We start from the raw sequence: 27,943 nt of genomic DNA, 5'->3' as shown, positions 1-27,943 counted from the left end.
GCAAGTTTCCTAAATCCCTTCCCGCCTCTGTCCACTCAGCAGTATAAATGAGCATACTCCAGTTAGTCGATTGGCTGATCGGATGCAGTAGAGTAAAATGTGGCTACTTCAAGATGTCCGGGCTAGTGTGGGAGAGTAGGCCAAATACACTCTGGATGGGCATTGTCTTGGGTTGAGACTCCATTGGCGCAAGCAAGCAATTGCAGGTTTGCACCTTGCAACCTTTTAAAAAATGTAATGCATGGATATTAAAGTGTGAGTGTGCACTGCCGTGTATGTAGGTTTCCAGACAAGTTCCTGGTGACCTGGCCCGAGGGAGGAGAAGTGACCGACAGTGATAACAGACCGGCCGGCACCCCCATAGGTGAGAATCCTCGACGGGACTGGGAACGCAACGCGAGGCTGTTACTCATGGCCGGAAGCGCGTTTCCCAACAGCGCAGCAGCAATGCAGGGGAGTTTATGGGCGACGATGCAGCAGACAGAGCGGATAGTAAGCAGCATGCATGGCAAAGCATACAACCCGGCTGGAGATGGAGAAGAATAAGCCACAACAGAGCAGATATTGAGCGTGTACTCATGGGGGGGTGAAGCAAACAGCTGTTTGTGCAAGTGCTATGCCGTACGCAGCTGACCTGACTGAGAGAGCACTTCTCATCCAAATAATCTACCCCCTCTCAACAAAAGGCCAATTTCTGGACAGTGGCACTTTTGTGGGTCACCAACTTTTGTTGAATGTGTGAATCATCACATGCTGACAGAGCCGGGACGGTGGTCTGTTCAAACAGCTGACCAGAAAGCAGGCAGGCACTGTGCATAGCATCCCGTTAATGGAGACCGCAATATTCATATTCTTAGTTTTTTCGGTAAAGTCACGTTGAAGAGAAACAACAAAATAACAAAATATATATAAAACAATAAAAATTCTCACGACGTTTCGACCATAACTCAAACGGTCATCATCAGGTGTGTCGGTTTGCATAAATTTATTTTGAAAACGGCATATTTATTTATTTATTTATATAAAAATATCGTTTGCGTCACGCGCAACGATTGGCTGTTTGCCAGGACTAGTCCATCTATTTTTTGAAAAGAGGAGGGGGGAGACGAAATTTGTTTTTATGTATGCTGTCTGAAAGCCACTGTAAGCGTGAACAATCAATCAAGAACTGAAATGATTTATCAAATCTTTCCAATGATTGCTAAGATAGAATCCATCTTCTCGGTTGAAATTGTCTCTGTGTTTGTATATGTGGATAGCCTCATGAACGAATCTCTCATGGAAGCCAGATGGCTTACAAAGAACCTCCGTCTTGGAAAAGTCAATGGCATGTGAGCCTACTGAATTAGAACAATGATCTGCTACGGCCGAGGTGTTGGTCCTACCGTGTTTAAGGTCTGCTTTATGTTCACGAATGCGGTCCGAGATATGGCGTTTGGTTTCTCCAATGTAACTACTACCACAGAGGCAACTTAGTTTGTAGACACCAGGGTATTGTATGTCCGGAATCACATCTTTTACAGACGGAACCAGATCGCGGATTTTATGTAATGTGTTGAAACGGACCTGGATCTTGTGTTTATTCAAGATTTTGGAGATCTTTTTTGTGATCCCAGCAATGTAGGGTAAAGTGATGGTTTTGAAAGGCTCCTCAAGAGGGTTCTTCTTCATGGTTTGAGTGATAGCTTTGCGGATTGTATAGTCGGAGTAACCATTAGCCCTAAGAGCTTGGTGTACGTGCTTGAGTTCACTGCTTATGTGTTCCTGGTCGGATATGCATTGGGCTCTATGATACAGAGTCTTGATGAGAGAATTCTTCTGTGATGGATGGTGGTGGGAATCCGGTTTCAGATAAGCATCCGTATGGGTAGCTTTCCTGTAGACAGAGTGGCTCATTGAACCATCAGGTCTCTTTTTAATTAGGACATCCAAAAAAGGTATCTTGCCATCTATTTCGACTTCCATGGTAAATCTGATGGCTGGGTGTATGGAATTGATGTGGTCGAAGAATTGGTCTAGAGCAGGCCGGCCATGTGGCCAGATGTTCACGCTTACAGTGGCTTCTGGCCATAAGGTTATGGAAGAGGTACGTGGATGACACTTTTGTCATCTGGCCACATGGCCGGCCTGCTCTAGACCAATTCTTCGACCACATCAATTCCATACACCCAGCCATCAGATTTACCATGGAAGTCGAAATAGATGGCAAGATACCTTTTTTGGATGTCCTAATTAAAAAGAGACCTGATGGTTCAATGAGCCACTCTGTCTACAGGAAAGCTACCCATACGGATGCTTATCTGAAACCGGATTCCCACCACCATCCATCACAGAAGAATTCTCTCATCAAGACTCTGTATCATAGAGCCCAATGCATATCCGACCAGGAACACATAAGCAGTGAACTCAAGCACGTACACCAAGCTCTTAGGGCTAATGGTTACTCCGACTATACAATCCGCAAAGCTATCACTCAAACCATGAAGAAGAACCCTCTTGAGGAGCCTTTCAAAACCATCACTTTACCCTACATTGCTGGGATCACAAAAAAGATCTCCAAAATCTTGAATAAACACAAGATCCAGGTCCGTTTCAACACATTACATAAAATCCGTGATCTGGTTCCGTCTGTAAAAGATGTGATTCCGGACATACAATACCCTGGTGTCTACAAACTAAGTTGCCTCTGTGGTAGTAGTTACATTGGAGAAACCAAACGCCATATCTCGGACCGCATTCGTGAACATAAAGCAGACCTTAAACACGGTAGGACCAACACCTCGGCCGTAGCAGATCATTGTTCTAATTCAGTAGGCTCACATGCCATTGACTTTTCCAAGACGGAGGTTCTTTGTAAGCCATCTGGCTTCCATGAGAGATTCGTTCATGAGGCTATCCACATATACAAACACAGAGACAATTTCAACCGAGAAGATGGATTCTATCTTAGCAATCATTGGAAAGATTTGATAAATCATTTCAGTTCTTGATTGATTGTTCACGCTTACAGTGGCTTTCAGACAGCATACATAAAAACAAATTTCGTCTCCCACCTCCTCTTTTCAAAAAATAGATGGACTAGTCCTGGCAAACAGCCAATCGTTGCGCGTGACGCAAACGTTATTTTTATATAAATAAATAAATATGCCGTTTTCAAAATAAATTTATGCAAACCGACACACCTGATGATGACCGTTTGAGTTATGGTCGAAACGTCGTGAGAATTTTTATTGTTTTATATATATTTTGTTATTTTGTTGTTTCTCTTCAACGTGACTTTACCGAAAAAACTAAGATTATGAATTACTGCAGTCACGAAAGCTTTAAATCAAAATTTAGAGACCGCAATAGTCAAGTCGGGTCAACAAACGCACACTTAATAAGTAATTTAACAAGCTAGAGAGATTGGGATGTTATCACTTGACCACATGCAGCCAGTTCTGAGTGAGCTACCTCAAGGGTTCCTGCTATTATGAGGTGACGCAGATGACTGTACTGCGGAGTTTTGTGGTGGTGGCGCGTGTGTTGACCAATGCCACATTGCCCAATGTTCTCCGCCGGCCCTTCTCGCAGGCCCCCTGCGTGTGGAAATTCTGAACAGGCGCGGTGACCCGATGCAGAAGCTGCCCGGCGGAGGCCAGACCTCCACTCGCAAGTTGCTGGTGGAGCTCAAGATCCTGTTCCACTGTGAGTCTGCAGTCCTATTTCTTGTTTACATTGAGTGGTGAGTTTGCAGACTTTTTGATCACGGTCAAAGGTCAAAAGTTCGTACACAAGTCATCATCATTACCCTGGGTCGATCGTGTTTTCCCTCATTCAGAATGATCCTTGATATGATTGCGTACAACAAGAATGTCTGTGATGGACGGACTGACAAACCAAGTTCGTCATTTATAAGGATGTATTAATGACTCTTAATTTACCCAGAAAGCCTCACTGAGTGCCAAGACCTTTTCAGGACTGTAAATTGGTCATTGTCATGCATAAAGAGTTGTGCACGTGGGAGGATAACACTCGATGTACACTAGAGAATTATACTGGTAGGAACCTCCTGGTTATTACACCAGCCCACAGGGGATTATTGTGTCCGTCTGTCTGTCTTGCATCCAAAAATGGGAGGGGTGGAGAGGAAAGGGTGGGGAGGGGCTGGGTGGGGAGGGAGGGGCTGGTTGGGGAGGGGAGGGGCTGGGTGGGGAGGGGCTGGGTGGGGAGGGAGGGGCTGGGTGGGGAGGGGCTGGGTGGGGAGGGTGGGGAGGGGCTGGGTGGGCAGGGTGGGGCTGGGTGGGGGGTGAGAGGGGTGGGGCTGGGTGGGGAGAAGCTGGTCACCCCGTGGTGCCCTTATAAAACTCAACGTTTAACCTACCCACGCCGGCTTGTGCCCGCCCTCAGTCGGGCATATTTGCGGAATACACCACGTGCCGCCGTGTGACCCTGGCCATTGACCGAGCAACCCAAAGTTCCTACCAGCTCCCTCCGCAGTAATGTGTTTAAATAAACTACTTGCTGTACTGCCACCTATTGGCCATCTTGCAGTTCCAGTGGGTTTTGGACTTTTGCAGATGCAATCCAAAAACCCCTTGAAGATTTTTAAATGCATTCTCGAAGCAGTCAACGTGGATGATGTGCGAGACGGGTGTCTGCACACCGCATGTCTTTGTGTTTGTGTTGCTTGCGTCGCTCACTCCAGCTACGAGCGGAGACAAAGAAATTGTTTCCCACATCAGCCAGCACGGAGGCAGCAAGTGGCCTTACTGGTTTAAGAAAATGGGTGAGTCTTGCTCAATCACTCGGTGTTGAAACTGAAGTCACGAGCCAATAACCGAACACCTCTTATACAATACAATTTGGATTCATACTAGTGGTTTTCATCCTTTTAGGTACCCCCCCCCCCTTCACTCGAACGAACACTTGCAGGGAGATCACATGTTTACGCTGTGAGTCAACATGGTCTTAGTAAGGCAGTTGGTTCATGTTGTGTATTTGTGTGTTGTGCAAGTCAGGCATTTGGCTCATGTTGTGTAGTACGTGGCACTTACGTTCCCCCTTGAAAATTCGAAAGTTCCCCTGCACACTATCTATTCCGCAGCCTGTGACCTCCCTCTAGTCATCGCCCCCTACTGGCTGGCTAATGCCCCATGTCACCCTCGCAAATGAGACTATATCCTGGTATCTTGAGTTCTCACCAGGTTAAACGAAACAAACTTAAAACTGAACTACACTATCTACACATATAACGCACGCACATTACACTCACACACACATTCCCACCACACTATGCATACTTATAGTCACCCTACACACTTTCCGCCCAGCATCATGAACTGCTTTTGTATTGGACGCCACACACATTGACGTTTCGTTGTTTGTAATGTTTGTGATTTTGCAGAGAACCTTAACAAGCGGGGCAAATACACACTGCGGCTGCAGGTGCTAAACGAGAGCAACGGGAACATGTTTTCCGGGCACCAACTGCCCTCGCAAGCCATACACTTCACCGTCACCGGTGCGTGTCACCTGCACTGCCACCGCTCCACGCCATCGGCACCACCAACAGCGGCTAACACGGGAGACCATGATAGACCAGAGACGGTTAATGACCGCGAGCCTACGAGTGGATCACCCGGATATGCGACTGTTCTGGGCGGATCTGGAAAGCTAAGCTCGGGGTTGAGTGAGCTTGGATGGTGCACGATTTGGCGGCCACTGTGCGTGACAGCTGCCAGAGGCTTACAGGGGTTCCGTTGTGCTACTCTACAATGCACGTGTTGAGTCGTGCGCATTGGAGTCGATTATTTTAGATTTATTGGAGTGGTATGCTAACGACATACTAATGATACGTTTAGGCTACTAGAGCGAGTATAAATTTACAAAGATAGAAACGAAACAAAGAAGCATTCCAGTTTATTGACAACCATTTGCTTCGGTTGTGCCCATCTGCCTTCGCATTGATGTTGACAACTGCTCATTCGTTTTTCGTGGTTGCGCTGTATAGCTCTCCATTGTGTTTCCATTTGCTGGACGCTTGTTCAGAAACTGAATTAAATACATTTACTGAATCCAGTTCTTGCAAGGGCTCCCAGCACATCGAGCGATACGTCGGACGTTGTGCAAAACAACGCGCACTACGTCCGGAAAACACAAGAGTTCCAGGATGTTTAAGTTGTAATTGCTGATGTTCACTCCCACGCAGAGGCCAAGCCAGACAAGTTCACCGTGGGCTTCCTGGAGTCACCCTTTCTCATTGGCACCCCGTTCAACATTCCGCTCGACATGAAGGACGAGTTTGGCCACGACAGTTGCCCTCCAATGGGACTCAAGCCCATCCTGGAGGCAGCGTGAGTGCCCAATCGCTGTGTTGCTACGACGCTTACGACCCAGGGGCAGCTGTGAATTTTTTTTTTTTAAATGGGCTCTGTCGAGATATGATTCCAGTTCCCCTGTTGGCATCGTTTTGTAAGACGCTAGGTCCATTCGTTATTCCCAGAATTAAAGCAGAAATCAAAGCATCAGCCAGTGTAAGAGAATAGCCCACAGGAAGGAGATATCAAAGAACTGCTGTTGAGATCCACTCAAGTAACCTCTTGGGAGAGCTGCAGTTTCCCACTTATTTAGAGTTGTTCATCGCATGATAGTCAAAATGTGTATTTTATAGCTCTGTAATATCATACAATTTTGATTTATATAGCATGTAAAAAGAGATGCAGTGTGGCTTATTTAATAGAGGCAGCAAGTCATCGGCAGAGGAAACATAATCTCTTGTCCGGCTTTGAACAGGGCAGGTAGTCAACCTCACAGGTGGGTGGGTGGGTGAAAAGAGTTGCAGACAATGGGTATGACAGAAGCGAATGAGTGACCTCCCACACAGCAGAGGTTGACTTGGGGGCTTGAATAGGAAGCCTGTGGCAGCGTTCTTCAAGTCTACATGCAGTTCAGTTTGCATGATGTTTCATGTCTTACGACTCTCTACGACACGCCAGCCCAATGGCTTGCCTATGTGACTGATGTTGCGGGATCCGTCTGCAACTGATAGCGCGGCGCTGGTAGTTTCCCCATAGAAATTAGCTGAGTGGCTGTAACGGAAATTGAAACTGTCAAGTCGGTGGTGCACATGCTCTCTGGGGCTGGCACACTGACTATTCGGATTACCCAGCCTCGCCAGTCAGGAGTCGGCACACCAGCTGCTTAAAGATTCGCTCACAGACACAGACAAACACTATACACACATACTATATATGCACACACACACTATACACAAACATGACACTCGCACGCCATACATATATACACACGACAAAAACAGCAACAGCTGCTAATTGATACAAACTGACAGTGACTTCACCACAGCGCTTGTGCCAGGTTAGATGTCCTTGGAGATAACGTGACGTGTGGAAGGCTTGCTGGCAGGAGGTCACTGGATAGACTCAAGTGTTATTGGTTCACCGACTGAGATGGCTGGCAGTTGCACCACCTGATAATACACATACACGTGCTATATACGTACACACAAACATCCGAGACACGTATATAACCACACACACACTACGCACCTACATTGCGTTACGCGCATGTAGACACATGTTACACATACAGTGAGCCCATTCCAGCCTTGTATAGGTCTACAATCTTGTCCCTGACATCCTTGGAGAGCTCTTTGGTCTTGGCGATGGTGGAGAGTTTGGAATCTGATTGATTGATTGCTTCTGTGGACAGGTGACTTTTATACAGGTAACAAGCTGAGATTAGGAGCATTCTCTTTAAGAGTATGCTCCTAATCTCAACTCGTTACCTGTATAAAAGACACCTGGGAGCCAGAAATCTTTCTGATTGAGAGGGGGTCAAATACTTATTTCCCTCATTAAAATGCAAATCAATTTATAACATTTTGACCTACGTTTTTCTGGATTGTGTTGTTATTCTGTCTCTCACTGTTCAAATAAACCTACCATTAAAATTATAGACTGATCATTTCTTTGTCAGTGGGCAAACGTACAAAATCAGCAGGGTGTCAAATACTTTTTTCCCTCTCTGTACATGCTAACCTGGGGGAGACCCACGACCAATTCTGACATTGCTCGCCTCTGATGTTAGCTGCAACCCAGAATCAAATCTAGGTCATTGGGTTGGTAGCTCAGTGGTTGAACTACCACTCCACCCACTCCCTGCAAACATGAATGAATGCACACATACCCATAAACACATAAGCACGTACATATATATGCACCCAGCATGTATTTACATATATATGCACATGAACAAAAACCATGACAAAGATCGTTCGTGCAGCCTTACAGTCTGTTCGGGCAAGTGCTGTAAGCGAGCACCTATAAACGCACGTTCGTCTATACAGAAAGGTGAACGCTACATGTATAGAACATTCTTTTTTTCTTGTGACGTGCCTTTATTTAGGCACTTGATTACGGGCAAATTACTTTATCTGCAATGGCCTGAGGGTAACCCCCTCCCTGGCCTGAGCCACAGAATAAATAAATGCACGTCCGCGAGGAGCGTTAAGGCGTGTGCCGTGTTTTGGAAATCAGTTGTGACGGATGCAAACAGCCAGAGTTAACGCAAAACATGCATAGGAGGAATTGAACACACCTGGTTCCTCCGAGAAGGTAAAAAAACAGCCCAGACCGACTGCTTCCACTCCACATGTGGGCTCAATGTACACAAATGAACTCCATAAGCGCTCACACACTTTTCGCATAAATTACTGGCGCCAGCAGCCAGTCCCCACTTGCGAAATATTTCTAAGTGCGCTTGACCCCGCTTGGCGGCGTGCAGCTACATGCGTTTTACGGCATAGTTGGAAAAGCTTTTGCCTTATCGAGGGCCGAAATAGGACTTTCAAATACCCTTAGTGGGTGACTGCATGTTAACTCGCAAGCCCCGAACAACACTGATGCTTTCGCAACCAATATGATTAATAAAAGATTTTTGGGTCAGGTCACGTGGAGTACAATTCCAGTGTCTGTCATGCACCTTCCTCCACCCGACACAGCCAGCCAACTTTATTTATTTGGGTCTGTCGGGCGAAGGAGACTGCTATAAATTTCCAAGTGATAAGCCACTTTAGATTTGAAGCTTTCGTGACTGCAAGGATCCATACTCTTTGGTTCTATTCGGTAAAGTCACGTAGGTAAAAAAATAAAACAAAAATCACGACGTTTCGGCCACAACACAAGCGGCCTTCATCAGGTGAAGGGACCAGACTGTCTCGAAGACTGCGCAGTCTTCGACAGTCTGGTCCCTTCACCTGATGAAGGCCGCTTGTGTTGTGGCCGAAACGTCGTGATTTTTGTTGTTTAATTTTTTTACCTACGTGACTTTACCGAATAGAACCAAAGAGTATAAGCCACTTTATTGAGCTATCATTTGTGGCTAGGTCGCTTCTTAAAAAGAAGCTAATCGCTTAGGGGGCTTTACTTGGTAAAATTAAAATAGGTTTATTTTTTTGTGATTTGCTTACCTTTGCACTCTCATCGTGTTATATTATAATTTTCTGACCTGCCCCTACTGGATATCTGTGAAAAAGAGCTGTATAGTTCATCGGATTCCTCTACTATAAATAAACATTCTGATTCTGATCTGACCCAAAATTTTTTTATGAATCGCAAACGCTTGTCACCGCAGAGGGGTCGCTGCGGTGACAGTAGTGACTGATTATGCTGAAACTAGCAGCACAACGTTGTACAGTATGACAGTGGAGTGTTCTGCACTGACCCCTGCTGGGAATGGACCCCCATGGCAACATACAACACTTTTTCACAGATGTTCAGTAGGGGCAGGTCAGAAAGTTAAAACAACAAACAATACGAAACACGATAAAGGTGCAAAGTGTAGGAAAGGTAAGCACATCGCATACGGTCGTCGTTTCTCCACTCGGGTTCTGCATTTAAATGTTTGGCCAAGTCTATTCATTAGTGTTTGGCTTATGGCAGGAAACCAGAGTACCTGCAGAAAATCTTTGTGTGCGGGGGGGGGTATCACTCATACCCGTCTCCTGGCCATCTCTCAGTATCAACTCCTACAATACCTGGCCAGCCCTGGTGGTCGCCCATCCAAGTACTAAACCCAGGCTCAATGTTGCTCAACTTGTGAGATCGGATACATTTGTGATGATTTGAATACAGACGACACGTTTAATAAGCAGAGCAGCGTCATTCGTTACCTGAGTTGGTGACTCCCGACGAGCTCAGATCGGTTTTAATTTGTGTGATTCTGCACTATGTCTCCCTGCAGGGGCCTAGAGCTGTCTTATGATAGCACCGTCATCAGGGGCACCACCCTCCTGATCAAGGGCGTCACCGCCAAGGGCACGGTGCACCACTGCCAGGGCAAGGTGGGCACACGCGTGTGCACGCTTGCACACACAAACACTGGCACGCACACACATACGCACCCGCACACATGCGCGCACATATGTTCACATGCGCGCACGTGTATTCACATGCGCGCACATGTTTGCACACATGGTTCCAGCCTCAGCGCTGCTTCCATTATGGGCCGCGGACGCTAACGGTAGGATGCTTTGCTATCGTATCAAACCGTGCATTTAGGCCCAACTCACAGTCACTCTTCTCTTGTCGTGCAGAATTTCAACCTCAAGGTGACGGTGCCCAACCTGAAGGAGAGCACGCAGATGCTCAAGATCCGTCTGCTGCCAGGTTCTACACGCTTGCGCGATGGGCAATGTCCGAGTGTCACTGCTTGACGATGCGTCGCGAACGACGCTCGTGTCTACTCGTACACGTGTACACGCGCAGCCCTTTTGTTACTCCACTGATGGATGAGGGCCTCCCCAAGCTGTGCGAGTTGTTGGGGGTTGTTTGACCATACATTGGCACACTGGTCAATGCCGGTTGATGAGGGTGACTGAAAGTTTGGATCGTAGACCTTGGGGCGTAGTAGTTCAATGCAACAATGGATTTTACCCCAACAGTGTGTATACTGGACGGGGAATCTTTGTGCGTGAGTATGTGTGCAGGCATATTCGATTCCTGCTCTTGGCCAAAATCAGTGACAAATATCTGAACCGGTCTTGGGCCTCCGCGAGATGAACTCGGCCGTAAAAGTATACCAGGTGTGGTTTGTAAACATCAGCACTGGGGAGACAAAGGTGGCCGGGTGTAGTTTTGGCCACCCACACACCTCCTCATGCGCCGTGCCGGCCTTCATAGGCGCTCGCCAATAGCACTTGCCCCAACAGTCTGGGGGATCTTTGACTCTCTTTGTATGTGTGTAGGCCCGCCCAGCATGCTGAGGGTGAAGCCCGAAGCGGAGCTGCTGCTGGTTGAGAACGGTACCGCGTTGCACTTCACGGTGGATATCATGGACAAAGCGGGGAACGTCTCGTCTCTGCCTAAGTTGATCATCCAGAGTAAGGTGCGAAGACGCTCGCAGTCACGGTGATGTGTGGAGCAAGCAGGGCATGCTCACGGAGCACCTACATAACTTGGTGGCACTCTGCCCCAGAGGGTTCACTAATTGCATTTCGTTAATATGCGTGCGTATATGTGTGTGTGTCTGCATGTGTTTGTGTCTGTGGGGAGTGGCAGCGCAATGGTTAGTGCCCTGCGCTACATACCCAACGACCTGAGTTCGAATCCCGCTCACGTCTAACACAAGTGACGATTATTTGAAATTGGTCTTTTGCCTACCCCTAGGTCGACTCAGCCTCAAATGAGTACCTTGTGTGATGTGTAAACATTGCCACTTGTAGACAAAGGCGGCGGGCATTGTTCTGGCCACACCGCCGCCTCCAGCGCCCTGCTGGCCTGCATAGATGCTTGCTAACACCACTTGGCCCCAACATTCCGTAACTTTGAACGGGGGGGGGGGCCTCTTTGTTTGTCAGTTTGAGGGCGCCCCTGGTCTTCCCGTGTACATGGCGGACTGCAGCAACGCCAGCTCGGCCACTCTCACGGGCCCTCCCATCCACATCGCCTCTCTCAAGGAGGATAAAATCATCACGGCCTTCATTAGCATACAGGTATCGGTGCAGCGTCCTCGCCATTTCGTTTGGTGCAGGCTACGGATACAAGCAGATCACGCAGTACGATGACAAGATTTCCTTTTGGCATGCTCCGAATGGATAGACTCTCATGTGCCCGCCACACCACTTGGGTGTCCCGAAATCCCTTGTGGAGGGGGCACCTATTACCTCTCATGAAAATGTTTATTTTAAAGTAATATATTATTGTGAAAATTGATGTTAAAAATTATATATTGTGAAAAATTACGTGATATTGTATCATGTCGTGAAAATTCATCTTTTCATAAAAATTGATATAATTGGGGAATTTTACAAATAATATATTGTCTCATGATAAATCCAATGGCGTATCGTTTCGTGAGCATTGATATCGCGGCGCCCTGCCGATGCGTCGCAGAACAACAAAGAAGTGCCGCCCGTGGAGCGCAAAGTGAAGCTGCAGCCCAGCAGCCGCGCCGCCTCCATCCAGATCTTCAACCTCGGCAACAACCGTGCCACGCTCATCCGTCCAGCCGACGAGATAAACTGGCCTGCGGGCGAGCACCTGCGCAATCTCCTCTACAAGCTGTACGACGAGGGTGACCGCGAGATCATGGTCAACGCCACGCTCGTCTCCAAGATACGGGTGGGGTCCCCCCCGCCCCCCCCCCCCCTTCGCTCGCATGCGTGCTTGCTCGCGTACTCAACCCCACCTGCCCTGTCATCTACTTGCCCAATCACCCGCTCATTCGGCTGCTCATTCTGCCACTCGCCCGTTTACTGTCACTTACCTTACCCTATGTCCTACTCGTTCATTCGCTCACTCATTCACTTACTCACCTGCCTAGCCTCTTGCCTGGGTTCTCACTCACCCGTTCACTTTCCTGCTCCCTCTCCCCCGCACTCACTCAAGCTCACCCTCTTCGCCTACGTTCTGCTCACTTATTCATTCACTTGCCCTCTTAACCCCTGACTCGCTTGCTCATCCTGTTACCTTCTTGCTTTCTTACTCTCTTGCTCTATAACAAACTCATCCTATCGCCCGCTTGCTCTCATTCCTGCTTGCCCATGTGCTCTCTCGCTCATTCACTCATTTGTTCACTTGGGCACGACATTTGGTCTGGTTGACTTGAGCCTGGCATACAATAACAAGTTATACATGGCCCAGCTCGACATGGACATTCTGAAAAGTTTAGGCCACACGGGGAAAGCGCATATTAAACGGTCTTTAAGAGATGGTTCCGTCTGATGATTGCTTTCATTTCACCTGCCGGACGCTGAAGGTGACGTGGACCCCCAAGGTGAACCGGGAGTTACTCATGCAGGGACTTCTGCCGGACGTGAAGGTTCCCACGCTCGCCAGCGAGCCCAAGTACTGCCAGATCTTCTTCCAGGACGACAATAACACTCTGGAGACCTCCTTCACCATCAGGTGGGCGCTACGCGGCAGGGCGCACTGTCAGCAGTGGTTGGCATGGTGCCGCGGTGCAAGGAATGAAATGAGGCGGCCCGCTGTCCAAATTTTGCCCGCTTTGTTTGGAGCCTCGCAATCGGGCCCCGTCCCTGGCGCGTAGTTCTCAGTGCAGTTGCACTGCCTGCACACTCGATAGATACACCACTTGAGTGCTGATGCTGTTTATTTGAATTTGCCCAGCACTCTGCGAGCCAAACTAAGGCACAATGATATTATTTAATAATCAGCCATTATTAAATAATAATCAAACAGAAGTTTGAGCTGGGTCGATAAAACTCCATGCACACAGAGACACTTGGTGGTATATAAAAGTTGTCATTCTAGCCTCATCTCTCTCACTCCCGCGTGACCACAGTGGCAGTGTTCCCGGTGTTCGCCACCAGTTCGGGTGCGGTTTGCAATGCTTTCGTGATTTGCTGTTGAAGATTGCTTGAATTTTATTTTAAAACATTTGTCAAACGACTTTATCTTTAAAATAACCCTGCAACATTCAAACAGTTTTATAGAGGTGTCCGTGTGTATGGGGAGCGGGTAGTGCAGCGGTTAGCGCGCTGTGCTATGAACCCAGCGACCCGAATTCGATTCCCGCTCATGGCCAACACTAGTGACGATTATCTGCATCGGTCCGTGGCCTCCCCTCGGTCGACTCAGCCTCAAATGAGTACCTGGTATGATGTATAAACATTGCCGCTGTGGGGGCGTGGTGCTGGCCACCCACCCCCTCGTGTGCCATGCCAGCATTCATCGCTAACAACACTTGCCCCAACAGTATATTAAGGCTATACGGGGGATCTTTGTCTTTGTGGTCGATCGGTGGGCACAGAGCCATCCCGGATGAGCCCAAGAACCTGAAGGTGACGCTGAAAGGCTTGCCCATCATACAACTGGACGAGATGCTGAGCGCTGACATCCGTGAGTGTGGAAACTGGCAGCCCCAACCGGAAGCACCGCGCCACTGTTTTCCATCTCAACTGTGGTCATGCAATGGTTCATCCCTCATGCTCGCTCCCTCCCAGCGCTTCTTCTTTAATCGCTCGGTCTTTCACACTGTTTGGGAAAATTTGCTCCTTGCTCCTGCTGCCTCAATGCATCGCTGCCTCCGAGTTGAGTTCAGTCCTGCCCTGTGCTTCTTGCTAGAGCTCTTTCCACACATTCGCCGTCCGTCTCTAAAATTCCCACGATTGGTGGTCACATTTGGATTCACTCGATGAATCGAACTTTAGTTCTTTAAAGGCACCTTTCTTAAACCAAGACCCCTCTACATTATTATTGAACCAATGTTCTCTTGCATAGTTTGTGCCGTTGCAATTATATTGGACCATCTCGTTTTTTTTATTTGGTTTCTTTCGTCTCGCTTGTTTTGTTAGCCTCAAGGTTTCATTTCGATATTATTTGCGTGAATTCTCAACGAGCAGTTATCACCAATGCTGATCTCTACACATCATCGTCGGCGCATTTCATCAAATGCCTTGTGGGATGAATTGTGGCACCTCTGCTCTTCTGGATAAGCAATGGCCATTATTATTATGATTACGTGTAACTGTATGTTGTATCATTGTTTACGTTAATAAGGGAGTACCTTTGCTCAACCAGATGGTGCAAACTCCACATTCCTACAACTTAGCCAGCCTGTAGAACACCAGCCCATGGTCACCAGCATTGCATCCCAGTGCCGATTATGGGGCTCGTTTTGGTGGTTTGAATAATTAATGAAATGCTTCTTTATCTCCTGCTCTGTCCCCTACCGGCCACCAGAAAGCACTGCTCTATCCAGCAGTTTTCTGATTGGCTGCTGATGGTCATATGGTGGAATTTCTTGTTGTTTATCCTCCCTGCCCCCCCTTCCCTCGACTGACCTTCGACCCCATTGCCCCTCACACTCCCGACAGTGGTTGAAGTGACGGATCAGTTCGGAAACACCGTGATGTCGTCCGGCTTCGCGACAGCGCTCAATGTCTCGGCCAAAGGTCTCGACCTTTCGACGCTCAGCATGAGCTGGCAGGTGCGTCCGTTGCTGCATCGCTCTGGCGTCCACGTATCCCAGCCGCCGCGGTCACCATTGTGGATGTGTGTGTGTGCGTGTGTATGGGGAGCGGTCGCGTAATGATTAGAGCATTGCACTACGAACCCGGCTACCCCAGTTCGATTCCTGCTCCTGGCCAACATCAGTGACGATTATATCATCTGAACCGGTCCTGCGCTTCCCCTAGGTCGACTCAACCTGAAATGAGTACCTGATGTGATTTGTAAACCGCCACTGGGGGAGACAAAGGCGGCTGGGCGTGGCGTTGGCCACCAACCCTCTCGTGTGCCTTGCCGGCCTTCATGGGTGCTCGTTAACAGGACTTGCCTGTTAAGGCTATACGGGGGATCTTTGTCTTTTGGATCTGTTTCTTGTGGTTCTTTAGTAAATTTATTCATGTCGAAGGCGGTTGCCAGCTTCTCGCACCTGTCCTAGTACCACGGTTATCCACGGTGGTGGATGTGAGAGACACTCACAACACCACAGTGTTATTGTCTGGCATGACGAAGAGGTGGGGGTAGGTTTGCCACCTGGCAACTCATCTAGCACAAGCACAGTGATGATGTCACCATCACCTAGTGGTGAATGGCAGCTGTTGTTGTTGGGGTGTGTGTGGGGAGCAGTAGCATATCAGTTATCACACTGCTATGAACCTGGCGACCCAAGTTCGATTGCCACACATGGCCAACATTGATGGTAAATATCTGAAGCTCTAATATGGCCTCCTGTAGGTCAACTCATCCTTTAATGAGTACTTGGTGCAAGGTGTAAACATCAGCACTGGGGAGACAAAGGTGGCCAGGTAGATTTCTGGCCATACCACTCCCAAATTTGAGAATTTACCCGCAAATTACTTGAATGTAATATACACCACAGCCATCACCACCTACTGGGGAAACTTGGCAAGACCCTTCTGGAAAAGAGTGACGAGACGCGGTCAGGGTTCCTTCGGTAAATAAGCACGACAATAACAATTGCACGCGCGTGTGTGTTTGTGTTTGGCAGGAGTGCTCCGGCAGCGTGCTGGTGAAGGGCATTCGCTTCCAGTTAGGCCCCCTGGGCCCCAGGGACATTTTATTCTCGCTCAAAGACCTTAAAGAACACCTCCTGGTCACCCTCGACGCGGGCCAGCCCGCCACGCTGCAGCTGCTGCCCTGGCACGACACGCAAAAGGCACTTGCACTCTTAATTATTCGCGCTCACCGCCAACCGTCGCAGACTTGGTGCAGCATCTGAAAAAAAAAGATTAGTCTGCATTCTACAGGACAGTATGATGTGGGGTTCATGTAGCGTCGGAATGTGACCGACCGTATCTTGAGGGGACGAACAGAAATGGTGGAGATATTTATTTTATGGAGAGAAATAGGGCAGTCAGTCGGTGAATGACAGAGGGAAGAAAGGAAGGTCGTGTGACCCTGCACTTGAACAGAGAACAGAGGCAGCACAGATGGCAACATACGGTGACAAATAGACAAAAATAATCGATTCTTGAGTCATGACAATGCATTGAATCACTGGGTGGGGGCTTGGATTAATGAGTTTACATATGGGAGGAAACAGGAGGACCTGGAGAAAACCCACATGTGCAATTGGGGAACTTTGTATCCTGTACAGATGGAACAGTTGGAGATGAGTCCACAGCTGCTGTACTGCATCCTCGAGAGCCTAGCGTATGGTACCACAGGAAGGGAGTTTTGCAACATTCTTGTGTTCCACCATCCCTCGCCTCCACAGTGCCAGACTACAGGCGTGCATAGCCACCACCACCCATCACTTATCATCTCTCTGCTCCAGCGAGCATGGGACTGCCCCTTGGGTAATAGCTGACATAAAGATAATGAAATGCGGTATTGGCTTAGCTGCCTCGAAATTCCCAAATCTCTCGACACGTGTGATGTTTTCTGAGCACATGTGCAGTGCATGGGTGGACACAAGGTTCAAGTCAATAATCGTCTGTGCTCATCTGAGTTGCTGATTGTGTTGTGTGCCTGTGCCTGTCTTTACTCGGCGAGTGGTGGGGTATGATGGTTGGCCAGCAGTGCGGAGCTATGAGCTCAGGAGCCTGGGTTGAATTCCTGGCCATGATGCTCGTCACCGATGTCAATTTGAATCGGAGCATGGCCATGTTGTGAAATGAGTACCTAGTCTTAGTGCAGTGATCTCAAAAACATTGGCATTGTGGAGATAGAGGCGGGCAAGCGTGGGTGTTGCTGGCGTTATGTGTGTGTGTGCGCACGTGCGTGCATGTGTACATATGTTCGAGCGCATCTGTGTGTGGGTGTTGAGCGCTGTTGTAGTAGTTAGTGCACTGCACTTGTAACCCGGTGACCTGAGTTCGATTGACAACTACAGTTAACATCATTTGTAAGTGATATCTGAATTGGTCTTGGGCCTTTCCCTAGGTCATCTCAACTTCAAATGAGTCGCCAGTGCTATGTGTGTGTGCGTTTGTGTGTAAACATCAGCAACTGGCCAGGTGTACCGTGTTGGCCTTCATGGGTGCTTGCAAACGGCACCTGCCCCAGCAGTCTGTATAAAGGTTATATCACGGAGATCTTTGTCTTCTTTGATTGTGTGCGCGTGCAGCCCATCACTGTTTTCAACTACAATAGTCTGGAGAAGCCCTTGACGGTTCAGCTGTGCGACAAGTGGGGAAACCCCTGCCAGCAGCCGAACATCCGTGTGCAGCTCATCACCCCGCACTCGCTCAAGGTCTGTTTCAGCTTCTTCTTCAAGTATGAGATCCCAGCTATGTCGCTCAGCGCTCGAGCAAGCTGCTCGCAATCGGAAGGCCGCGAGCTAAAATCCCGGTTGGTGGTTGTCTCATCCCAACATCCCCTGCGGGTCAATAAAATAAGTACCGCTTCATGGGAAATAGTTCACATTGGATGTCCTAGATATCGACTCGTCAACCACCATAGGAATGTGAAACTTCCACCACTGGCTCAGTTCAGTAAATAGGGGGGAATTTTTTGATGGATTGGGGGAGAGAGTTTTCAAGTCTGGGGAAAGACAACGAAAAGGCACTTCGCTGACAACGCCCATGTAACACATCAAGGCACCCATGTGGCACATCAAGACACCCCCATATTCCATTAAGGCACCCATGTGACTCCTTCTCGACTTTGGAAAGAGAGATGTCTCTTGTCCATTCCGAGGTCAACAGGGGGTAGTGTGCTCTTAGAAATTACTTGGGCATTTGGGGAAACGTCCTCTGAACTCCGCTCACTTTCTTAGCATTTTTGTTCACTCTGATGGATTAATTTCTCAATGTAAAACCAAAGAAATACTTCGGTGGTTCAATGTGATTTTAGTAGTGGGTGGAATCAGCAGAGATATCATCGCAGTACATCCCAACGAACCTCGATGGATGATCCTGTGGTGGCCCTGTAGTCTACACGTTTCTGCACTGTACAGGTTTTATATGCTAACGACTTAACGAGATGGCTGCCATACTCGGGGATTTTTTTAATTGAATAAAACGGAGATGGAATACATGGATTGTGGTGAAGCATGCGGAGTGTATCCTGAGAAGCGCCGGCATGGCTCTCGCACTTCCCCAGGTCATCTCGACGGTGCAGGCAATTGCGTGTGTATTATTTATTTTGTTAGCGAGTTCGTTTGACACCGACAGTTGCACTAGAGTCAGAGTTGGTAGAATTCAGTCATGACTGGTTGGATCGTTAGCTTCCCCTCCCCACCCTCCCCCGGGTGGGGACCCGGGCACTGACGGAGAGGAGGTGGCATGAACTTCGAAGCCATTACCCCCTACCGCGTATGCACGCAGATGTGACTTGTCTTCAGGGAGCGGTAATGCAACGGGAAAGCGAGTCCCACCCACCGCAGTCACCATGTGGACGTGTGTGTGGTGATGGGGAGCGGTAGCATAATGGTTAGAGCATTGCACTACGAACTCGGCGACCTAAGTTGGATTCCCGCTTATGGCCAACACCAGTGACGATTATCTGAATCGGTCCTGGGCCTCCCATAGGTTAACTCAAACTCAAGCGAGTACCTGGTGTGATGTGTAAACATCGCCACTAGGGAGACACAGGCGGCCGGGTGTGGTGCTGGCCACCCACCCCCTCGTGTGCCGTGCCTGCCTTCATAGGTGCTCGCTAACAGCACATTCCCCAACAGTCTGTCAAGGCTATAGGGGGGAATCTTTTTCTTTGATGTCTCTTCGTGCCAGCCAAAGTGACACTGCGTGGTGAGAAGAGCACAGAAGCGACGTCAATTTACGTACACGTGACGTCGGTTCTGGTGACGTCGCACTTTCGGGTTTGACACCATACATCCGAAATTTCATACCTAGGCCATGCTTTTTAATGAACTTAAAATCGGAAACACCATCCCTGGCCTGCGTGCATGTACGTTGTCTAGGTCTGCTGTGTTGCGCTAAGTTGCTTGTGTGTGGCGTCGCGCTGACTCGTGGCTGTGTGGAACAGCTCTCTCCGGCCGCCACCACTCAAAAGACTAACAAGCAGGGGAAGGCCGAGTTTGGGGTCCTGCAAGTGAACGCGCCCTGGTGAGTCAGCCATTCCACGCCACCTCGCATAGCAGGGGCAGAGGTAGAATGTGAGATTGGTCCTGGGTCGCCTCTAGGTCGACTCGGCCATAAATGAGTGCATCCTGGGATTTGTAAACGTGAGCACTGGGGAGACATAAGTGGCCAGGTTTGGTGCTGGCCACACCACTCCCTCATAGGTGCGCTGTGCTGACCTTCATAGGCGCTCGCTAACAACACTTGCTCCAGCAGCCTGTTGAAGGCTACTTGGGAGAACTTTGTATATGTATGCGTGTGCATATGTTGTTTTGTATAAGTGTGCTTATGTTTGAGTGATATATATGTATGTTGACCAATGTGGTGATGTAGGTCACGTAAACATCATGACCCCCCCCAGAGTGGAGAGGCCCTTATCCTCGCAGTGGGTTGAAAAAAACTGGCTGTACATACACATGCATGTATATATATATGCATGTTTGTGTATTTATGCTGTGCACACCTGTATGTGCATGGCGAGCAGTGGCACAGTGGTTCGCGTACAAGGCTACGAACCCGATTATCTAAGTTCCATTCTCGCTCGCAGTTAACATCGGTGAAGAATATCTGAACCGGTCCTGGGCCTCCTCTAGGTAAACTCAGCCTTAAATGAGTACCTGGTGCGCTGTGTAAATAGCACCGGAAAGACAAAGGGGGCCGCGCGTGATATTGGTCACCCACCCCCTTGGGTTCTTTGCCGGCCTTCGTAGGTGGTCACTATCAGCGCTTGGCTAAACAGTCTGCTAAGGCTACACGGGGGATCTCTGTCCTTGTGTGTGCGGCACACTGCAGCGGAGACTTCACGCTGCAGCTGAAGGCCCACGTGGGGAAACAGGTACTGGAGGGGCCCAAGATCCTCCTGTCGGTGCTGCCCGATCCCAACAAAGCCACGCAGCTACTGGTGGACTTCAACAAGCTGGAGGAGCACACTGTGGGAGGCATCCTCACAGGCATGGCTACCACACACACACTGCCCAGTGTGGGTACATTGTGTGTGTATGTATGAGTGTGCGTGAGTGTGGGGAGCGGTGGTGCACCGGTTAGCGCACTGTGCTACTAATACGCGACCCGAGTTCGATTCCCGCTCACGGCCAATAGCAGTGACGATTATCTGAACCGGTCCTGGGCAACTGAACCTCAATTGGTTACCTGGTGTGATGAGTAAATATCGACATTTGGGAGACAAAGGCGGTCGGGAGTGCTGCTGGTCACCCACCTCCTCGTGTGCCATGCCGACATTTACACGCGCTCGCTTACAGCACTTGTACCAAAAAAGTCTGTTCAGGCACATGTGGTGATGTCACCGCCACTTAGTAGCAAGTGGTGGTGGTTGTTGTGTGGGTATATTTTTGTCTCTGTGTGTGTGTGTGCGATTATGGAGAGCAGCGGTGCGATTACAGGTTTTGATTCCTGGCTATACATAACGCTAATTACAAGTGACAACTGAATCTGTCATCAGCTGATGATTACATAACTGGGACGCAAAGGTGGCCGGACACGGTGCAAGCCACACTACTCCTCTGTCTTGGCCTGAGTAGGTTCTCGCTAACAGCACTCTGCCACTAGAGTCCAAAGGGCCAAATGGGGTCTTTGTTTTGTATGTGTGCGTATTAGTATTGTCATGAGTGGTTGATTTTGTCAATAAATAGTGAGCGAACCATCATACTGATCCCTTGCCAGCACAGCTGGGCTGCTGGCTTTGAATCTGCGTACCCACAGAGATTAAACCAACTGCTCAAGTAGGGTGAGTTTGACCAGCTCGGCCTGGTCACCAATCATTGCACGAAAGAAAACTGTTATGCGTTAACCGCTGAATATTTATTTAGTCTTGGCACACTTTTTTTCAGATGCGTCCTGCATTGGGTTGTTCATCGCCATTAATGAGAATTTCACTTCAGATAAAACCCACCACACATATGAGGAGGTAACACTTAGATCTCCACAAAGATGGAATGCAACAATCCATGCTGTACTGCTATTTTTTGGCCACCTCGCAGCCTAAGCCTATGAGTCAAAGTTAAATCCTACTCAACTTGTTTGTTGTGGAAATTTCGCAATACTATGGCAGGGGCAAGTCAAACGCATTTTATTGACCCCGGAGGGATGATGGTCGTACTCTCAACCCTCGGATTGCAAGCCGCTCAAAGGGGGGTCTTCCATCCAAGTACTGGCCACGCTCAATCCTGCTTTAATTTCCGAGTTCCGACGAGATCGGGCCTGTTCAGGACCATTTCATTTAACATTTTGCTCGCGCTTGCGCGTTTTCATCAAATTGCTGCCTTCGTTTTGGCTGTTGCAGCTTAATGAGCGGTTGAATGATTAATGACGGATAGAGGTTCCCAGTTGCGACAAAGCCAGTGTTGTGCTTGAGCCCGGTTGTCGTTTCTCAAGATGCGTCGACTCTGCTGCCAGCACGACTCCTTAACGGGCACTGAATGGCACCATTACGCTGGTTTCATCGGCGGTAATTAGGCACGAGCCATCTGTGTTTGTGCTGTCACCAAGGCAGTAAAGTGACACACATACACGTGCCAACAAGTGTGCACGCGTGTGCGTGGGCACACACACGTGCTTCCATACACACGCCATAGCTAAATATGATACTTCAAAGGGGCACATTTTTCAGTTCCGTGTTAGGACGGAACTGTCTTTGAAGCCGCGCGTGACCTTAAACAATTAACGCATCCGATCCAAATTAAAACAATTTTGCAAGGGAGATTAAGCCAATGAGACTTCGTATGTGCAGGGAGTTTCATTATCTCAGAAGTCCCAGACCGTGTAAAAATTCGATTTTGTGATTTGATTTGGCCTCGTCTGGCTTTGTTAATTCGATAGCTCTAATTCAGCAGCTCGATGCAGAGCGACTCACTCGCCCCATCTGCACAGCTAAGGAGAGTGCAGGGCAGCCTTTGTGAAAGATAGAGCCTTGAAGGATGTCGTGCATGTGATATACGTTTCTAAAACGAAAGACGGCTGTGAACTGTCTGGAGCTGTTCTATATGAGTTTATTTTACTTAACCGGTCATGATTAAACCAGGGTTCTCATGTGTAATGAGGCGATGGTATCAGCCCCATCACTAATGACTGCACAAAAAACCCTGTAGTATGAAAATAAGGATTAACATTTTTAATAATAAACACATCACGGTGCTGTGTGATGGAAGCGATACATTTGTAACACCGGTGTCACGAAGCTGGCCAGCTTACCCAGTGGAAGAGGGAGCGACTCGCAGTCAGAAGGTTGCAATTTAAAATCCTGGCTGACTTAGCCAACCATACTTTCGGTGTTGATAAAATGTGTACTACTTTGGGAAAGGGTCAACAGCGGTTTCCTATTGATGGCCTGGCTGCCACCATAAGAATGCAGAATCTTCAATACTGGCTCAGCAGGGCTGCAAATAGGATATGAGCACCAATGTCTCCTTGCTTCTTCAAGTAGGAAAGCACTTTGACTTTGGGAGGAAACCACTTTCACTTTTTTAGTCATGATGAGCGCATGGCGCTCGCACCGTTGCGGCTCTGCGTGCATTTGACAGAGGGCCGTGTCTCTCTGTGGCGATGTTTCCTTTAAAACAAAAACAGCAGAAAACAGAAAAAGACATGGCCATGAATATTTTAGTGCCGTGCTTTCCAGGAAGGTCTGTTCTTGTCGTCGGCGCGTGGGCACGCACACGTGCCAACGCTGTTTAAAACCTGCTTGAAACGAGGCGTTGTCTGCACTGCAGTTTATCTCTCTCAGAAGCGAGTGGCCGTTATGCACCCTTTTATTTTGGCGGAAATTGGGAGCGATAGTGTGTGCGTGAGAATGCATTCAGTAGGCGCTTGGAATGGTTGCGGTGGTCATGGTGGCAACGATGTTATTAGTTGTATTGCTGGTTATTTTGTGACGACGTGTCTGTTCATCTTGCTGTGGTGGCTACGCATGTTGTCTGTAGTCCAGCATTTTGGATGCGTGGGTGGGTGGATTACACAGATGTTGTGAATCTCCCTTTCCTCTGGGCGTCGAGGTGCCATGTGCCCTGACTCGCCGCGAGAAGATGGTATAACAAGTGGACTAACCTCAATATTTTTCCATCTGTGTATGGCGATTGTGTTACCTCCTCATGCACATAGGTTTTATCTGGATGGTCTGGTTTCCTGCCAAACTTATAAATACTCAAAACTTTGGTTCAAAACATCTAAAAATTTAAACCCCTCCTGAAAAGAGTCTTTGGTATTATTTTGGCTTTTTTGTTTAATTAATTATTCTTCTGATATAAATGTATTCTTATGCTCGCGATGCACTGCATTTTACTGTACATGTGAGAATTGATTACTTGAAATGCATAGCAGTGATATGCTCATGAAAGGCCGATGTTACATTTAAGTCAATGGAGCAAACTAAAATCGTAGAAACCATATGGAAAATTTCTAAAAAATAAAAACGAGGCCATGTGGAAATATTTGAGCCAGCGCTTCTCCTAACCGCTTTGGGTGGTGTGAATTATTACAATCCCAGTGGTGTACTCTGAAAAAAGGCTATTGTGCAAAACGTCACCTATTGTGTATTTTTTTCTTTTTAATGCCAAAAAAGCGTTATTAACGAATGCGTTGAGTATTTTTGTTATTTGTGCCTGTGCATACCACTGCCGATGCAGTATAACTAAATTATTTCCATATACATATTGGATCATCTCTACGAGAGGTGTATAGTTGCGCCTCGTTACGGATGGGTGCGATTGACGGACAGAGCTTATGGGGGAAAAGCTTTCAAGCTTGCTTGGAAAGCATTAAAAACACATTTAACCTGTTCCCCGATTGTTACCCCTATTGTTGTAGGGCAGTGAGCTCAGACGCCCATTGTCAGTCTCTAATTTCTAGGGTGTATTGCTCCGGGTTTGGTCCACGTTATTTGCTGTTTTTCCTCATCTTCGGAAAATGCTCTGTATTCTGGGTTCTTGAATGACAAACAAAATTACAAAAAAATGTACGCCACGTGCTCGATGCCGTGACCTGCTCTCAGATCTCATGGTGCAAGTTCTGGCTGAGGATGGGAAGCTGATGAAGAACGTGACACCCAACAACCTGAGCATGAAGATCTGGAATGCAGACACCAAAGTCTCCCCCAAGTCTCCCTCCAAGGTATGCAGGGTCAGTGCCAGCTGGACAGCTCCCCTATCTGCTATAATTACATTGTTGCGACCGTGTCCGCACACGTGCAGTTACATAACGGTCCGTATGTAACGTTACGTGTCGTCCATTGCCGGCTGAGTGCACGGCAAAATGTTTGACCAGACATTGGCCGCGCTGGTCATTTCAGGCTGGTGATGATGGAGAGAGTGGCTGGGGGAGCATGCAAGTCCAGGACAACAATAGACGTCGCTGCCTGGCCCTCTGCTATCCGCAATGTAGCCCCCATAGCCTGTGACGACACGTGTGGTGCTCACCCATCCCAAGTTTCTATACAGGCTCTATCCCACTTAGATTCCGAAATTTTATGGCCTTGGGCACACAGCGGGTGATGTGGCCGTAGCTCTGTATTCATCCAGGAGGTTCGGGGAGTCTGAAGGGCGTTTTTTCTAAGGAAGGTTCGGCACCGGTATGAATGGAGGCTTTCTTGCCGAGAGTAACCTCACTTTTCCCACCTATGTCACCAGCACGCCAACCACCATGCCGTGTTGTAGATGCACAGGCAAAATTTCTTTCCATGTGATGACACATCTTCCGGGCCATGCCATCCTCGTGAATTTTTTTTTCCACGTGCGTGCACGCGCACTCCGCCACCACAACTCTATTGTTTGATCAGCCCCGTCGGCTTGTCTCCTGCATGTTTGTGCGGCGGTAAAGTCTGATTGAACCTCCCTCTGCCCAACACGGCTTGTCGGACATTCCAGAGTAGCCTTCGTGGCCCAGGCATTCTTGACGGTAAGCGGCTAAAGTTGACGGTCGCCCACTCTGCAAACAGATGCAAAGCTTTGAGTCGTCCAAATTAGCGTTTGCCTGTTTGCTCGCCATCATTGCCTGCCTGCTTAGGTTTACTGCTGTCCCCCCTCCAATATTTTTGCTCCGCCCCCCTCCACTGCTGTCAACTTTACCCACCTGCCTTTGCCTTCTTATTCTCACCACCAATCCTCATGCATGCCTTATTCTCACCACCAATTTCCATGCATGCCTTATTCTCACCACCAATCCCCATGCGTGCCTTATTCTCACCACCAATCCCCATGCATGCCTTATTCTCGTCTGGTCCACCATAAATTGTCTCCTCCTTTACCAACACCAGTCCTTGGAAATTTTGAAGTTTGAAAAAAGAAAGTTATACTGTAATTCCATTTTTTATGTACGATAGCCTCTGCGGTCGTCTGGAACGCTCTTCCTTCTGATATTAGGAAACCACTGGAGTTGTTTACTTTTAAATATCGATTGAAAACTTTTTTTTAACTGCTTTTTGTGTTTAGTGTGTTGACCTTCCCCTGCACCTCTGATGAGCAAGGTTGGCCATGAAGTATGCGAAAGAACTTCAACATACATATATGAATATGGAATGTAACACACTGAGCCCGCCAATCCAACATAGTTTCCAGCTGTACGGAAGTAACAGTTATTGAGACAGCAAAACCGATGCGGGAGTATAGAAGTTCATTATAATGATGCATTGTACTTTACTGATTATCCTGCCCACAACATAGTTCCACAGCCTCTTACGCATGTTATGCACGGTGGTTGTCCATGCAATCACGATCCAGATTCGAACCTGCTTAGCTTCCGAGTACTTTGGTCTTAGGTGACTCTATACAGGTCTGGCATTAATAATAATCCATAACGCGTAACCCTGTGCCCCCTCTACCGCATGAGATACGAGGGCTGTTAAAGCGAATAGCCTTTACTTACAAACTGTGGTGTCCGCAAAGAGAGTAATTGAGGTGACACATCCCTGGAGGGTCCTCAAACAGGCAAACATCCTCTGCAGCAGAGAGAATCCCATCCTGTGTGTGCGGCCCAAGACAAAGTGCAACATAAAACTCTTTGAGCCAATGCTGGCTCACGGCTCCCCTGTCAGTTCTCCCCTTAAGAGATGTTTGCCTCAATGGGATGTCATCATCAGCAGCAGAAACATGATCAATCGTCTGCTGAATAAAGGCCTTCTGAAGCCACCGCCATTCGTCATGATTCCGCTTTCCAACAATCCACACGTGAGCTGATTTAGAATCTCCATCTCCGCCGAGTTCCCTCCTTTTGCTGCAACTCAATCACGAGTCTCATCAACCGGACATCATTCCTTCGACCGAAGCGTCTCCTCCAAACCCACTTTCTTTTCTTTACAACGTGTGTGATGTCTTCAACTTACATATTTTCTCAAATCTTTATTCAATTACGTTTCTCTAATTTATATTCTCTAAATTGGTGCGCCCCCCCCCCCCCCCCCACCTTGTCCTGTCACTCATCAACCCACACTGACCAACATGGTGAAGTATGGTGAAATAACCCGCATGACCATGTATAATATCGACACAGGCATTTAGCTTGCCAAGCCGCACCTGCCCACCTCTGGCAAGTTGGGACGTTCAACAGCGAATGCGTCTACCGCAACGTGTGAGAAGCGTCAAGAGAGAGGGCTTCTCTGCCTCACTCGTCGTACTCTCACCGCCGCTTGCTGCGCCCGTTTAGGCCGCCCGCTGTCGCAGTCCGCCGTCCGGGCCACGGCGGCGCTCCGCACACACTCTCACACACAGAGGGGAGCACGTACACTTGCGCGCCGTTCCCGCAGCGATATGATCTGACGCTGGCAGGCGCGGGCAGTTTCTGTGGCCAAAAAAAATGCGCAAAAAAACAAAACAAATGTTGGCGGGGGGAGTAAGCAGCGTTGGAAAACTTGAAGAAAAACATTTCTGCAGATTTCGCTGTTTTTGGGTATTCCTTCTCGTTGTCTGGTTCTTCGACAGGAGTACG

At 48.3% G+C, this 27,943-nt stretch overlaps 1 protein-coding gene across 1 annotated transcript in view; it reads left to right on the top strand.

The window, feature by feature from the left end:
* Positions 1 to 27,943, top strand: part of SMCHD1 (structural maintenance of chromosomes flexible hinge domain containing 1) — a 106,516-nt gene that overhangs the window by 33,594 nt on the left and 44,979 nt on the right. The window contains exons 16-33 of the mRNA XM_032970353.2: positions 282 to 364; positions 3,574 to 3,687; positions 4,688 to 4,768; positions 5,387 to 5,503; positions 6,191 to 6,335; positions 10,243 to 10,342; positions 10,595 to 10,667; positions 11,246 to 11,385; positions 11,858 to 11,992; positions 12,393 to 12,620; positions 13,258 to 13,406; positions 14,272 to 14,360; positions 15,338 to 15,450; positions 16,477 to 16,644; positions 18,058 to 18,183; positions 19,920 to 19,999; positions 20,807 to 20,964; positions 25,017 to 25,135. Of these exons, the coding sequence (XP_032826244.1) occupies positions 282 to 364; positions 3,574 to 3,687; positions 4,688 to 4,768; positions 5,387 to 5,503; positions 6,191 to 6,335; positions 10,243 to 10,342; positions 10,595 to 10,667; positions 11,246 to 11,385; positions 11,858 to 11,992; positions 12,393 to 12,620; positions 13,258 to 13,406; positions 14,272 to 14,360; positions 15,338 to 15,450; positions 16,477 to 16,644; positions 18,058 to 18,183; positions 19,920 to 19,999; positions 20,807 to 20,964; positions 25,017 to 25,135 (2,218 nt within the window). The remainder of the gene's footprint in view (positions 1 to 281; positions 365 to 3,573; positions 3,688 to 4,687; positions 4,769 to 5,386; positions 5,504 to 6,190; positions 6,336 to 10,242; positions 10,343 to 10,594; positions 10,668 to 11,245; positions 11,386 to 11,857; positions 11,993 to 12,392; positions 12,621 to 13,257; positions 13,407 to 14,271; positions 14,361 to 15,337; positions 15,451 to 16,476; positions 16,645 to 18,057; positions 18,184 to 19,919; positions 20,000 to 20,806; positions 20,965 to 25,016; positions 25,136 to 27,943) is intronic.

This window comes from Petromyzon marinus, chromosome 43, assembly GCF_048934315.1.
Source record: "Petromyzon marinus isolate PM22_M1 ecotype Great Lakes invasive population chromosome 43, UKy_Petmar_22M1.pri1.0, whole genome shotgun sequence".
Lineage (NCBI taxonomy): Eukaryota > Metazoa > Chordata > Hyperoartia > Petromyzontiformes > Petromyzontidae > Petromyzon > Petromyzon marinus.
This window is presented reverse-complemented; position numbering and strand designations above follow the sequence as displayed.